General features: G+C 27.2%; 1 protein-coding gene across 4 annotated transcripts; it reads left to right on the forward strand.

Moving 5' to 3' along the window:
• The first annotated feature begins 947 nt into the window (after window positions 1–947).
• LOC107451581 (uncharacterized) lies at window positions 948–15,842 on the forward strand. Of its 4 annotated transcripts, XM_087167919.1 has the most exons (7): window positions 948–1,316; window positions 4,793–4,900; window positions 6,316–6,423; window positions 7,459–7,566; window positions 10,131–10,238; window positions 12,713–12,820; window positions 15,687–15,842. In XM_087167919.1, exons 1-7 carry the CDS (start codon window positions 1,139–1,141, stop codon window positions 15,698–15,700), a joined length of 732 nt encoding a protein of 243 aa, XP_087024045.1. In that variant the 5' UTR covers window positions 948–1,138; the 3' UTR covers window positions 15,701–15,842. The 4 variants fall into 4 exon arrangements, with proteins under 4 accessions (XP_087024045.1, XP_087024047.1, XP_015923219.3 ...); XM_087167921.1 differs by lacking the exon at window positions 7,459–7,566 and having other exon boundaries at window positions 967–1,316; XM_016067733.5 differs by lacking the exon at window positions 12,713–12,820 and having other exon boundaries at window positions 970–1,316.
• Window positions 15,843–16,137: the final 295 nt, after the last annotated feature.

A 16,137-nucleotide genomic window follows, 5' to 3' on the forward strand; every position in this document is an offset into this window, starting at 1 on the left:
AGACACGAAAATGTTATAAATTTATTTGCATATGAAAGTTTCGAAAAATATGAGAAATTCTGAGGATTCACTAAAAGTACTAATATGTACCGTGCTATGTAACGGAATATTTATCCGAAGCTAAATTGTAATTTCTGCCTTTGTAAAAAAGTTCACACATTAAACATATTTTAAACTCTCTAAGAAAACAAATTAATGTTTGTAAATCAGTCAATTATTTATTATAAAAATTCAGTCATCGTATAAATAGAAACTAACTTCCCCAAGTATGGTCCATTTTGATATGCGAATTTTGATATGCAAATTTCGACTCCCTAAAGGAATTAATAGTAATGTGTTAATATTTTAATATATTGTTAAACAATATAATTTTCATGCCCTGCTACTCTCATACTCTCAAGAACATATTTTTCCTAAGGGTAGCGAAAGTTATGTGTAAATATTTTACTATATTGTAATTTAAAGAGCTTTCCCAACCTTTACATATAAATAATATAATATAATGCATACATAAAAGTTTAAATAGCCAGATGACAATGCCTTTAACGAATTCTATTTCTTTTAAAATAATCTTTAAAATAATAATTAAATGTTGGAAAAAAAATCTGGAAAAATATTTTGTTCAAATCTCAAATGTTGGTGGGTTTGAATTTAACTTTGTTTTCGTAAACTGTGGTAAATACTTTTTTTAGGATGCTTTTTAGATCTTTATAAGTCTGGATTTTATTTTTAATAAACTCATATTTCATTTAACATTTAATATGAAATTTATTGCTGTTTATTTTCATTCTAATATAAGTACGTAAGCACTCTCCTTGAAGATAAAGAAACTTATCTACTTAAAATAGATATGATAAAAACTTAAAATTACAAATGAGCACAATACGCATGAAGATAAAAAGTATAGAAAATTAATGATAATAAGCCCGTATCTGCTTTATTGATATCTAATAAAAGGTAAATAACTTTTAGAATTAATGCAAATAAAAAATTATAGGAATAACATTTTGAAATTTCCCAAATGTTTGAAACTATTTTATCTTATAAGGCAACACCTGTCAATTCTTAGAAAATTGATAGATAGTTGCTCAATATAAAAATATACAAATATTAACTGACCCTCACAGTCAACTGTCTTATGGTATCAAACACAAATAATTTATTCATTATGTTTAAGTTTTTAATTTGTGTTCTTGTTGTTTCGTTTTCATACGGTTTAGAGGCCGATTTTGCACGCCGATTACACATTGATGAGTTACAGTATGAAAATACCTTAAAGAAATTTGCCAGTTCTGGAAAAGCACCCGAAAATGCTGGTAAGTGCATTTTGAGAAATGTTATATACATAAGTCAATATAATTGATATTAAACTAAACTGCTTTTTTAAATATTAAAAACCTTTTCTCTAGTTTATCTTAAAATAAATTTAAGCTTGAGAAACTAATGCTTAACCTGCGAATCTATCCGAATCATTAGCAACCCTTCCTTAATTTATTTTAAAATATATGGGAAATCGAGGAACTAATGTGTAACCCGAGAATATATCCGAGGCATTAACAACCCTTTCTCAATTTATGTTAAAATAAAGGAAAACTTGAAGAAATATAGGTTACTCTTTGAATGTAACTGAGTGATTAACAACACGACCTTAATATATCTTAAAATATATGGGAAATCGAGGAACTAATGTGTAACCCGAGAATATATCTGAGGCATTAACAACCATTCCTCAATTTATGTTAAAATAAAGGAAAACTTGAAGAAATATAGGTTACTCTTTGAATGTAACTGAGTGATTAACAACACGACCTTAATATATCTTAAAATATATGGGAAATCGAGGAACTAATTTGTAACCCGAGAATATATCCGAGGCATTAACAACCCTTCCTCAATTTATGTTAAAATAAAGGAAAACTTGAAGAAATATAGGTTACTCTTTGAATGTAACTGAGTGATTAACAACACGACCTTAATATATCTTAAAATATATGGGAAATCGAGGAACTAATGTGTAACCCGAGAATATATCCGAGGCATTAACAACCCTTCCTCAATTTATGTTAAAATAAAGGAAAACTTGAAAAAAAAATAGTTTAACCAGTGAATGCATCCGATGCATTAACAACCCTTCCTTCATTTGTCTTAAAATAAATGGAAACTTGAAGAAACATAGGTTACTCTTTGAATGCATCCGAGCCATTAACAACACTTCCTTCATTTATCTTAAAATAAAGGAAAACTTGAAGAAATATAGGTTACTCTTTGAATGTAACTGAGTGATTAACAACAAGACCTTAATATATCTTAAAATATATGGGAAATCGAGGAACTAATGTGTAACCCGAGAATATATCCGAGGCATTAACAACCCTTCCTCAATTTATGTTAAAATAAAGGAAAACTTGAAAAAAAAATAGTTTAACCAGTGAATGCATCCGATGCATTAACAACCCTTCCTTCATTTGTCTTAAAATAAATGGAAACTTGAAGAAACATAGGTTACTCTTTGAATGCATCCGAGCCATTAACAACACTTCCTTAATTTATCTTAAAATAAATGGGAACTTGAAGATCTTTAAGTTAATCTGTGAATATATCCAAGTTTAAACCAACCCTTTCCAAGTAATGCTAATAAATGCGTGTGCGAGATGCTAATGGTTAACCCGATGACGTATCCAAGAATAACGTGGGCAAAAAAATATTTGAGACAAAAAAAAGCATATAGCTTCATCGCATCGAATCATAAATTGAAATGTATTAATTACTTCTCCATGCTACTTCCTACGTAATAGAGTGGTGGAAACACTTAATATTCACTCGAGTAATTTTTATTTTATAAAAAAAAAAAAAAAAACCTCGTTAGGAATATGTTATTTATTTACAAAATTTGTAGCTTGTAGGGAGAAACCGATTGCAATCATGAAATCAGGATCCGTTAAAAAATATCTTGCAACCAGAATAAAAACATCTTCAGAGTTATTCTTTGTTTTTTGAAAAACGGGTAAAATATTGAGAATTTAATTGAATTAATTCCAAGAGCAGCAGGTGCCGGTGGATATGACCACGTAGTAACAAGAGGATATGGTGCTGGCTCAGCAACTCGTATGCTGAGCTTTTCGAAAAGAAAGAAATAAATTTCTTGCTGCTTTTTAGTTTGTATAATATAGTTTATGTTTTTAATCGCTCTCTTCATTTGTTCGCCGGTTCTTGTTCATTTAGACGGAAGCAGTTATGAGTTACTTCTGAAATTTAGCTTAGATTTCTGTTTTTGGCGTATTGAATGATCTGTTTCAGTTAAATATTATCATCTGTGCTTTATTTACGTCGCACTATAGACTAGAAAATTAAAACGGGTTGGCAATTTATTTTGTGCCAACAAACAAAGGTGTTCAGGAAACATAAAGCTAATAAAAATGTTTGATCTTTAGAATTCACTTTATTTTTTTTAAAAAAAACACCATTTCTAACTTTAGAAAGTCAGTTTTGTTAAAGGGTGGTAGTTAAAAGACTGATTCTGGGAAAAAATTAATATTGCGACTAATATTATAACTAATATTATAGAATTTTATTTAAAAAGCTGAAAAATATTGCTCTTTAAAAGAAGAAATTGGGCAATATAATGAAAAGCAGCCTTTCTAATTGCTGAGTAAATCTTTCTATTGTTTGAAACATCATGCTGTTTAAGTTTAAAAAAAAATTAGCTGCTTATTCGTATTGCACTAGTAGAAATTAAGAAAAAAATCTTGTAAAAAAAGAAAAATCGCCGTTATAACATTTCCGCGGATACAATCAAACTATATTTTATAACTTTATTTTACATGAACAGTGAAGTACAGTAGGTGATAAATTTTTAAGTTTTTAATAAAGATTTACCCTCAATTATTACTTATATATGTTTTCCTTTTCCAGTATTAAACTTCTTTTTACTTATTTTTAATTTTATTTTTACCTGCGGATGTTTAAACATCCCATAATCCTAATGAAATGCTTTAAATTTCGGGCATTGCATACAAAATATATTTTGATGACATGCTGATATTTTTTCACATAAATACAGGTTTTTTTTCTAAACAAAATTCTTTCTTTCAAAATTGGTAGATTCATACTTATATTTTTTGTAAAAAATATGTAATATTTCTCACAACTGTACCAATTTAAATTTTTTGTATTTTTATCCCGTTGTGCAAATTTTTGCACAATTTAGTTTGTAAAAGACAAAAAATGAAAATTTTGTAAGAGACAATATGAAAATTTGATATTTTATGACATTTTTCTTTACTTCAAGTGTGAATGAAATATCGATAATACAGATAACAATGACTGTATTATCTGTATTAGTAAAGATCAAGACTAATAAAATCACTAAATTTGCAAACAATAAGTGAAAACCAATTTTTAGTAACGACAGTCATTCTATTTAATGAACTTTTTAACCATATAAATAGGCAATTAAATAGTGTGTTAAAAATTATTTTGTTATTTTCTTATACAAAGAAAGCGTATTGTTACTACACTGAGAAAAAGGGTTTCTCTAATTTTATTTTTAAAAAAATGTGTCAAAATAGCTCCAAAAATATAATCGAATTGGACACAGTTTAATATAAGGAAGAGTTTTCCTAATTGCTTTATCAATAAATAAATATTAGAATGAAAATGAATTATGAAAGCTGTTGAACTTTCCCTCTCATAAATAAATACATAATGGATGCTTGAAATAAGGTTTAATATTTATTGTTACAATGTAAAACATTTCAAAAATATTGAATGTTCCATGTGGTTTTTTTTCCAGATCCATGTAAACCTAATCCTTGCAAAAATAAAGCAAAGTGTGCAGTCATTAATAATGATGTGCATTGTGAATGTGATTATCGACATAAGGGAAAATTCTGCGAAATAGGTAAATACATGAGCTGCTTGTTAATTAAATTAATACTCTTTTAACTGAAAAATTTATTTATCTCAACTTTTATATGTTTACAATGTATTGAAAAATGTTCTTATAATTTATATACGAGCCCCCAGGGATTACCATCTCTTCCCTGAATTAATTGGGAGGGACGTATTTCCCTATTTCACAACCAACGATGAGCTGAAAGAAGGGGGTTTTAAGCTATCTTCGCAGAGCGGCGGCGGAGTTCTACGACTCAGGCATAAAGAAGATGGTACACCGCATGTAAAAATGCATTGATCTAAACGACGATTATGTTGAAAACTAGAGGGCAGTCAGCTTTCCAAACATGTATTATTCAATGCCAATATATATGTTTTCCATTGTGAAAATTCGTTGAGAACTTTATTTTATGGACAAGCCTCGTATTTGACACATCCACTACAGATTAATCTGTAGAGTAAATACAGTGAAACCTCCAGGAAAGACCACCTCCATCTAGCGACCTCCCTTTTTTTTCTTTACCATCATTTTTGAGAGGAACGGAATTTTATCCATAGACATTGTAATAAAAAAACCCTTAGAAGAGACATTTAAAATCTCTCTCAGCGACCTGGAAAACGTCTGCACCAAATGCGCAAAAGGTCAATTAAGGAAAAGTAAGTTAATTAGCTATTTCTACGTGTTTCACTGATATATCAAAGCTTAACCCCATCCCGCCCCCGTCAGGGGTCATCCGGAGAATACTGTAGACTCTAAGAGCAAGCACGTGACCTCCGAGCAAAAGAAAAAGAGGATTCAAAAAGGTAGGCTTGGTGGCAATCCATGGCAACACCAGAAGGCCTCAAAGAATTTAATGAAATCTTAAAATTAGCAACGGTAGTTACTAAGAAAATAGAATATAGGAGTTTGAGTGTTCAAACAAAGTGGTCAAGGCATCAAAAATAACATTGAAAAGAGATAACAAACATATTGTGATGATGAAAAGTACCAGAATTTGTCCAAAATCCATGAAAACAAATACAATTTCAAAAAGAAGAGTTAAAAATATATAGTTTCACTGATATATAGCAAAACATTCCGAACAGTTATAATATACCTATGGAAATAATACTTGTGAACAGTTTGATTAAAACAAAAGTAATAACTACTACAGTTTAAAAAGATGTTTCTTTTCCCTTTAACTAATAATGGCCTTTTCATCAAGCAATTGCCTATTTAAGAGTGAAAAAGAACTCTATCTAGGCCTAGTCTAATATATTAAAGAGTTTACGTACCTTTTTTTTAATAAAAAAAATACATGCAGAAAAATTTACTTCTCGTCGTCCTATGAATATGTTTTGGAGGATCGTAAAGAAGTTTAATTCTCATTGTTATAACATAAAACATTTTAAAAGTAATGAATGCTTTTCTTTTTTTTGCAGATACATGTGGAGGTATTTCTTGTTATAATGGTGGAAAGTGTTTAGTGACTCCAAATAGTGCAATGTGCAGGTGTGATTATCCATATAGGGGAGAATTCTGTGAAATAGGTAAATATATATGAACCTCGTGTTAGCTAAGTTAATATGATTTTAACTGAATACCAGAATTCCTTCTGAAATTATGGATTTAAAACCGTGATGATATAAAAAAGATTCGATAATTTATATACTTGTGACCACCACTACATGTTAATCTATGACTAAGAGAGGCCATCACTTTGGTAAAACGGTAAAATTGTATCTTAAGAAAGAAAATTCCAATTAAGAAAAACTTATAATTTATCTATCAAGAAACAATACAAGGGAGCTGTTTGATGTATAAATTTAAAAATATAATTACATTTTTTTTTAATTTATTCATTTGATGAATTAAATATTTATATGTTAAAATTCAAAAAAGAAGAAATAATCATTTTTGTTCACAATCCAAAAAATATTAAAAATCTGGAATTATCTTTTACGCGTATTATATTTTAATTATATGAAACATAATTTTTACATTTTAAATCTTAAATGTCTTAATCCTTTTAATTAAATATAGTATATAACTAATATAGTAAGCAGATGGATATACCATTATATGGCAGATGGATATACCATATAGTACCATTGACAATTTAAAAAAGTGACATTTAAAAATAACAGAATGCAATTTTTAATTTAAATTACAAGATGTAATAATAAGGGAGAGAGAGGAGAATATTTCTTTTTGCTCCCTGTATTGATGCCATACCATAGTCAGTAGTAACAAGTTTAAACAATTTGGACGGATTTAAACAAATTAGGTAAGACTTTCATAATTTACTTTACTGAAAACAATAAAGAGAGACAGTTTACTCTAAAATTATGATATTCCTTATCACTACATTGATTTACAAACAATAGCATAAAAGAATATTGAAAAAATTATTTTGACGAAGCAAAGTCTATTACAATTAAGAGCTTAAGTAATTTCTTTTCAAAGGAAAAAATATCATAAATCAAGTTTTACTTATTTCCGTCTCATGAATAAATGTTTTATGATTTCTTTTGAATGAGGTTGCATTTTCATTGGTATTAATTAGTATGCTGCTATTTCTTCAGATCCATGTGCAAATACTACTTGTCAACATGGCGGAACACGTGTGCCCTTAAGCAATGGTTGTAAATGCTTATGCAATTACCCATACAAAGGAAAGTTTTGTGAAATAGGTAAATATATTTAAACCTCCTGTTGAATAAATTGTTTAAATTTTAACGGAATATTAAAATCTAACCACTATCCGTTAATTTGTTGAAAATACATTTTTGTAAATAAAAAAAAAACTCTTTGACCTAAAAAAGGTAAAATTGCATCTTAAGAACGAAAATTCCAATTAAATTAAAATCTTATAATTTAACTATCAAGAAACAATACAAAGGAGCAGATTGATGTATAAATTTAAAAATATATTTAATTTTTTTTAATGTATTCATATGATGAATTAAATATTTATATGTTAAAATTCAAAAAAGAAGAAATAATTATTTTTCTTCGCAATCCAAAAAATAGTAAAACTTTTGAATTCTTTTTTACGCATATTACATTTTAATTAAAAGAAACATTTTTTTTTCATATTTTAAATCTTAAATGCCTTAATCCTTTTAACTAAATATAGTATTTAAATTTAATATAGTATGCGGGATGGAAAAAAATTGTTTTACTGTTGAATTCATAATTTACAAAACGCAAATCTATAAGTTATTTACGGCATTAAATTTGAATAATATATATTTCTTCTCATGAAATAAATTTGTAAAAATTATGATGACCAAAAATTTTACCAATAACAATATGAAAAAGTGACATTTAAAAATAGCAAAATGCTGTTTTTAATTTTAATTAAAGGATGTAATATTAAGGGAAAGGGAGGAGAATATTTCTTTTTGTTCAATTCATTGATGCTATACCATAGTCAGTAGTAACAAGTTTCAACAATTTGGACGGATTTAAACAAACTAGGTAAAAATGCATTTATTAAAATATTTAGGAAATTAATTACAGTTATTGTATTCTATTTTATAAACAGCGTTGAACAGCAAACCCATTTTTGTGTTTAAGACTACTAATATTCCTTTCCGTTTCTTTGTACTTTTGAATTAATTTGTACTTTTGAAAATTGTACACCTGGATCAAGTATTGGTAGAAATCTGCTTTCTTGAAGGATTTTTTGATAGAACTAACCAGCCTTTGCGTTAATTGGATAAGAAAAAGACAAAAACCTGCCACGGTTAGCCTGAGGGCAAGGAGATACTAACCCAAGATCCGTCTACCACTTAGGATATTTCACGTCAGCGTTTACTGTTGGTGCGAACCGGGAGCGAAATTCGTATCGACCTGTGATTGCTGGGATTCGTATCTGGTTCACCTCATCGCCTATCCCATGAGATGGCTCATACCTACAGTCATTGTAGCTTTTCATGAGATATATACATATATATATATATATATATATATATATATATATATATATATATATATATATATATATATATATATATATATATATATATATATATATATATATATATATATATATATATATATATATATATATATATATATATATATATATATATATATATATATATATATATATATATATATATATATATATATATATCTTTTAACGAGCATGTTTCGCTGTTTTCAATTTTCAGTACAGAGGAGAGGGTATTCAATCTTAAATAGTTTGATTAATTGAGTTTGTACACAGGATTGTTACACCAGTAAAATGATGCCTATTAGGAAAAGAGCACTCTCGTAATAAGAAGACGAAGATGTTTAGTGGCCTTTATTTTTAGCATACGGTGTTGTAAGAAAAATTAGGAATTTGTTTGAAGAAAAACATTGGAAAATTTCGAGAAAAAAATATTTCCGTGAGGAAAATTTTTAAGAAAATTCAGAAAAAAATAGAGATTATTATCGTCACTTTCGTTACAAACGCTCGTACTTTTGCCCCAAAAAAGTAACGAACAAACAGGTAAAAGTACTAATTTTAAAATGTAACAAAGTACAGGAAAAAGTACGTATTTTTTGCTTCTTCTTTAGTTACAAGTAATGAAAATAAAAGTATTGTATTGTATACTTCGGAATCAACTGCATAGTCGTACAATTTACATTGCATGTTTTGCATTATGTTGTACCATTGGACTAAATTGCAATTGTATTTCAGGACGAATCCAATACCTTGAGAAAACGGGGGGGGGGATTTTCTTAGTAAGAAATGAAACTATATAAGGAATAGGTGAAGAAGGAACAATATGTCATTTGCCTTCACCCTCTAATTCTGTTACTATAAAGAAATTACTTTATTTTTTTAAATTGTTAAGTTTATGTTCATTAAACAAAACATAAATTTAGCATTAGGCATTTTCTTAAAAACATGATACTCATTTTAGTTAAAAAGTTAACTGCTTTTACGTAATACACTGCCATCTGCTTTAAATTTTTAGAAGTTTTATAATTTACTTTACTGAAAACAATAAAGAGAGACAGTTTACTCTAAAATTATGATATTCCTTATCACTACATTGATTTACAAAGAATATTGAAAAAATTATTTTGACGAAGCAAAGTCTATTACAATTAAGAGCTTAAGTAATTTCTTTTCAAAGGAAAAAATATCATAAATCAAGTTTTACTTATTTCCGTCTCATGAATAAATGTTTTATGATTTCTTTTGAATGAGGTTGCATTTTCATTGGTATTAATTAGTATGCTGCTATTTCTTCAGATCCATGTGCAAATACTACTTGTCAACATGGCGGAACACGTGTACCCCTAAGCAGTGGTTGTAAATGTTTATGCAAGTACCCATATAAAGGAAAGTTTTGTGAAATAGGTAAATATATAAGAACCTCCTGTTAAATAAATTGTTATAATTTTAAAGGAATATTAAAATCCAACCACTATCCGTTAATTTGTTGAAAAAACATTTTTGTAAATAAAAAAAAACACTTTGACCTAAGAACGGTAAAATTGCATGTTAGGAAATAAAATTCCAATTAAAATAAAATCTTATAATTTATCTATCAGGAAACAATACAAAGGAGCAGTTTGGTGCATAAATTTAAAAACATATCTAAATTTTTTTTAATTTATTCATATGATTAATTAAATGTTTATATGTTAAAATTTAATACAGAAGAAATAATTATTTTTATTCACAATAAAAAAATATTAAAACTCTAGAATTCTTTTTTACGCATATTACATTTTAATTAAATGAAACATAATTTTTATATTTTAAATCTTAAATGACTTAATCCTTTTAACTAAATATACTATTTAAACTAAATATAGTATGCGGGATGGAAAAAAATTGTTTTACTGTTGAATTCATAATTTACAAAACGCAAATCTATAAGTTTTTCATGACATTAAATTTAAATAATATATTTTTTGTCATGAAATAAATTTGTAAAAATTATGATGACAAAAAATTTTACCAATGACAATTTAAAAAAGTGACATTTACAAATAACAAAATGTAATTTTTAATTTAAATTACAAGATGCAATATTAAGGGAGGGAGAGAAAAATATTTCTTTTTGTTCCCTGCATTGATGACATACCATAGTCAGCGGTAACAAGTTTCAACAATTTGGACTGATTTATACAAATTAAGTAAGTATTGCATTTATTAAAATATTTAGGAAATTAATTACAGTTATTGTATTCTATTTTATAACTAGCGTTGAACAGCCGACCCAGTTTTTACGTTTACGACTACTAATATTCCACTCCGTATCTTTGTAGTTTTGAATCTAATCCAGAAGAAAATTGAACTCCTGGTTCAAGTATTGGTAGAAATTTGCTTTCTTTGGGGATTTTTTGATGGAACCTACCCGCATTTGCGTTACATGGAGAGAAAAACAACGAAAATCTCTCACGGTTAGCCTGAGGGTAAGGAGATACTATCCCATGACCCGTCTACCACTTTGGATATTTCACGTCAGCGTTTATTGTTGGTGCGATCCGGGTGCGGAATTCGTATCCACCCGTGATAGCTGGGATTCGTATCTCTTTCACCTCAGGGCCTATCCCATGAGCCACCATGGCTCAAACTTACAATCATTTTTGTTTTTCATGATAAAATTTTTTGTTTTGGGAATGTAAAGACAGAAACTATATATATAAATCTTTCAAAGCGTATCTTACGTTATCGAGTTTTTAATTTTCAGAACAGAGGAGAGGGTATTCAATCTTAAATTGTTTGATTAAATGAGTTTGTACACACAATTGATACACCAGTTACATGATGTCTATTAATAAAAGAGCACTCTCATAACAAGAAGATGAAGATGTTTTGTTGCCTTTACTTTTAGTATACGGTGTTGTAAGAAAAATTAGGAGTTTGTTTGAAGAAAAACATTCGAAAATTTCGAGGAAAAAATATTTCCGTGAGGAAAATTTTTGAGAAAGTTCAGAAAAAAATAGAGATTATTATCGTCACTTTCGTTACAAACGCTCGTACTTTTGCCCCAAAAAAGTAACGAACAAACAGGCAAAAGTACTAATTTAAGAATGTAACAAAGTACAAGAAAAAGTACGTATTTTTTACTTCTACTTTAGTTACAAGTAATGTGTAATAAAAGTAGTGGAAAAGTACTTCGGAACCAACAGCTTAACCGTGCATTTTACATTGCATGTTTTGCAATATGTTGTACCATTGGACTAAATTGCAATTGTATTTCAATTCCAATACCTAATTGCTAATACCTAATTCCTCCTAAATTGCAATTCCAATACCTTGAGAAGACGAGGGGGGGGGGAATTCCCAGTAGGAAATGAAACTATATAAGGAATAGGTGAAGAAGGAACTATATGTAATTTGCCTTCACCCTCTAACTCCGTTACTATACAGAAATTACTTTATTTCTTTTTTAAATTGTCATGTTTATGTTCATTACACAAAACATAAATTAAGCATTAGGCATTTTCTTAAATACATTATACTCATTTTAGTTAAAAAGTTAACTGCTTTTGCGTAATATACTGCCATCTGCTTTAAATTTTAAGAATTTTTATAATTTACGTTACTGAAAACAATAAAGAGAGACAGTTTACTCTAAAATTATAATATTCCTTATCACTACATTGATTTAAAAACAATAACATAAAAGAATATTGAAAAACTTATTTTGACGAAGTAAAGTCTATTACAATTAAGAGCTTAAGTAATTTCTTTTCAGCGGAAAAAAAATCATAAATCAAGTTTTACTTATTTCCGTCTCATGAATAAATGTTTTATGATTTCTTTGGAATGAGGTTGAATTTTAATTGGTATTGAGTAGTAACTTGTTATTTTTTCAGATCCATGTGCAAATACTACTTGTCAACATGGCGGAACACGTGTGCCCTTAAGCAATGGTTGTAAATGCTTATGCAAGAACCCATATAAAGGGAAGTTTTGTGAAATAGGTAAATATATATGAACGTCCTGTTAAATAAATTGTTATAATTTTAAAGGAATATTAAAATCCAACCACTATCCGTTAATTTGTAGGAAAAAAAATTTTTCAAATTAAAAAAAATAAACACTTTGACCTAAGAACGGTAAATTGCATCTTAAGAAAGAAAATTCAAATTAAATTAAAATCTTATAATTTATCCATCAAGAAACAATAGAAAGGAACAGTTTGATGTATAAATTTAAAAATATATTTAATTTTTTTTAATTTATTCAAATGATGAATTGAATGTTTATTTGCTAAAATTTAAAAAAGAAGAAGTAATCATTTTTGTTCACAAGCAAAAAAAGATTAAAACTCTAGAATTCTTTGTTACGCATATTACATTTTAATTAAATGAAACATAAATTTTTTATTTTAAATCTTAAATGCCTTATTCCTTTTAATTAAATATAGTTTTTAAATTAAATATAGTATGCGGGATGGAAAAAAAATGTTTTACTGTTGAATTAATAATTTACAAAACGCAAAAGTTTTTAATGACATTAAATTTAAATAACACATTTTTTGTTACGAAATAAATTTGTAAAAGTTATTGACAAAAAGTTTTACCAATGACAATTTGAAAAACTGACATTTAAAAATAACAAAAAGCAATCTTTAATTTGCATACGGTTAGCATGCCGTGTTTCAAGAAAAATTAAGGGATTTGTTTGAAGAAAAACATTCCAAAATTTCGAGAAAAAAATATTTCCGTGAGGAAAATTTTTAAGAAAATTCAGAGAAAAATAGAGATTATTTTCATCACTTTCGTTACAAACGTTCGTAAATTTGCGTAGTTTACTCTAAAATTATAATATTCCCTATTACTACATTGATTTACAAACAATAACACTAAAGAATATTGAAAAAATTATTTTGACGAGGCAAAGTCTATTACAATTAAGAGCTTATGTAACTTCTTTTCAAAGGAAAAAAACCATAAATCAAGTTTTGTTTATTTCCGTCTCATGAATAAATGTTTTATGATTTCTTTGGAATGAGGTTGAATTTTTATTGGTATTAAGTGGTAAGTTGTTATTTCTTCTGATCCATGTGCATATATTACTTGTCAAAATGGTGGAACATGTGTACCCGAAGACAGTGGTCCTTCATGTTCATGCAAGAACCCATATAAAGGAAAGTTTTGAGAAATAGGTAAATATATATGAACCTCTTATTAAATAAATTGTTATAATTTTAACGGAATATTAAACTTCAACCACTATCCGTTAATTTGAAGAAGAAAAAATTTTTTAAAATTCAAAAAACACTTTGACCTAAAAACGGTAAAATTGTATCTTAAGATAGAAAATTCCTATTAAAATAAAAATCTTAAAATTTACCTGTCTAGAAACAATACAAATACGCAGTTTGGTGTAAAAATTCAAAAGAATATTTAATTTGTATATTTTAATTTATTCATATAATGAATTAAATGCTTATATGTAAAAATTCAAAAAAGAAATATTTTTTTTGTTCACAATTCAAGAAATATTATAACTCTAGAATTCTTTTTTTACGCATATTACATTTTAATTAAATGAAACATAATTTTTATATTTTAATTTTTAAATGTTAATCCTTTTAACTAAATATAGTATTCAAACTAAATATAGTATATGGGATGGAAACATATTGTTTTACTGTTGAATTAATATTTTACAAAACGCAAATCTATAGCTTTTTCATGACATTAAATTTAAGTAATATATTTTTTGTCATGAAATAAATTTGTAAAAATTCTTATCACAAAAACTTTTATTAATGACCTTTTAAAAAAGTGACATTCAAGAATAACAAAATTTTATTTTTATTTTAAATTACAAGATGTAATATTAAGGGAGGGAGGGGTGAATATTTCTTTTTGTTCTCTTTGAAAGCACATCCTTGGTCTGTTTTTGATTTTCAGAACAGAGGGGACATTTCAGAACACTGATTTCGGACCATCCAGAGCTTTATACATGAGCGCAAGACGCATTATTTTCAGTGGTCCAATCAAATCCAAATGCTTTTGCAACGTCACAAATTTGTTTCTTTTTCTTAAGTCCTATACCGCAATGATCTTTTATTAGCTTTCAACGCAGAATAAGACCGGTGGAAACCGTATTGTGTGATATACGAGTAACATTTTCATAGCGTTTTATAAAGTATTAAAAAGGAGTAACCTCTTTGGAAAAAAAAACCGAGAATATTTTAAGTGAATACAATGCTATAAATATAATTGATTTTGAAATTTTACTTTACTTAAAAAACAACCTCATTTCCAGTCTTAGAATGGCAGTGTTGTTAAACTCTGGTTATAAAATCTTAGAATATTTGGACAATATTTCTGTTTCTTTTGCTTACTTGTAATAGAAATTCCAAAAAATTTTATTATACTGATCTGAAATCAATACTGAGGAACAGTTCAACGTAAATTTTATAAAAAAATACCTTTCTTTAAAAAAAATTTGCTTTTTCTTATTTATTTTCACAAAGTTACCGAAATAATTACCTGTAGAAGGTTGAAAATTTACTTAAGCTAAAAAAAGGTATAATACAATAAAGAGTAAACATAGTTGTTTTCTTTCGAAAAAGATAAATAAATATGTAAACAAATATTAAAAGATTTTAATAATTATAATAAGATTGTAAATACTACATAAGATTTTGCATTTAAAATTCGTTTAAGCATTTTTGAAAATGGTTTTAATATTAATTATATATGTTTTTAAATTTCTGACTGAAAAGATGTTTTATAACTAGTGCTACAAATAATATGTTTTCTTTATACGTATAAAATTATAATGTTTTGGATTGTAATCAAATTAACACTAATTCTCTATTTATTTCAGATGGTAAGTCCTGAATATTTCATCAACTAGAAAAATCTTCAAAGAGAAATTCAACATTATACTGCCTGTTAAATGAAATAAAATGTTTGCTTTGTTGGAAAACATTTTGTTCTGTTTTAAAATATAAATAAAATTTTAAAAATTTCGATTGCAAAATTATTTGTTTTATTTAAGTATTTTTTGCACTTACCCAAATCTAAATCAGTAGTTTCTATTCGCAACTACATGATGGTCTATTCCAGTTTGTGTCCGGTAATAGTCTATTAGCACATCTAGATTTCATTTTCTTTTATAACGATTTTAGTTATTACGAATTTGTATTATCCTATTTCGTTTGCAATACACGTCCTTTAGATAACTCGTAAGCAAACAGACATCTTAGGAATTTATTATTTACTAAAATATTTAATGCATAAAAATGGACACTTTCTATGGGTGTTCAAATTAGAGC

The sequence above is a fragment of the Parasteatoda tepidariorum genome, chromosome 7 (assembly GCF_982258835.1).
Source record: "Parasteatoda tepidariorum strain Cologne lab strain chromosome 7, Ptep-v5.0, whole genome shotgun sequence".
Lineage (NCBI taxonomy): Eukaryota > Metazoa > Arthropoda > Arachnida > Araneae > Theridiidae > Parasteatoda > Parasteatoda tepidariorum.

What these genes read in the sequence shown, in the direction of transcription:
- LOC107451581 (XM_087167919.1), top strand. Translation starts at nt 1,139, where the DNA reads ATGGTATCAAACACAAATAATTTATTCATTATGTTTAAGTTTTTAATT. An exon ending in AAAAGCACCCGAAAATGCTG is followed by an intron (nt 1,317 to 4,792) that starts GTAAGTGCATTT and finishes TTTTTTTTCCAG; the next exon opens with ATCCATGTAAACCTAATCCT. An exon ending in GGGAAAATTCTGCGAAATAG is followed by an intron (nt 4,901 to 6,315) that starts GTAAATACATGA and finishes TTTTTTTTGCAG; the next exon opens with ATACATGTGGAGGTATTTCT.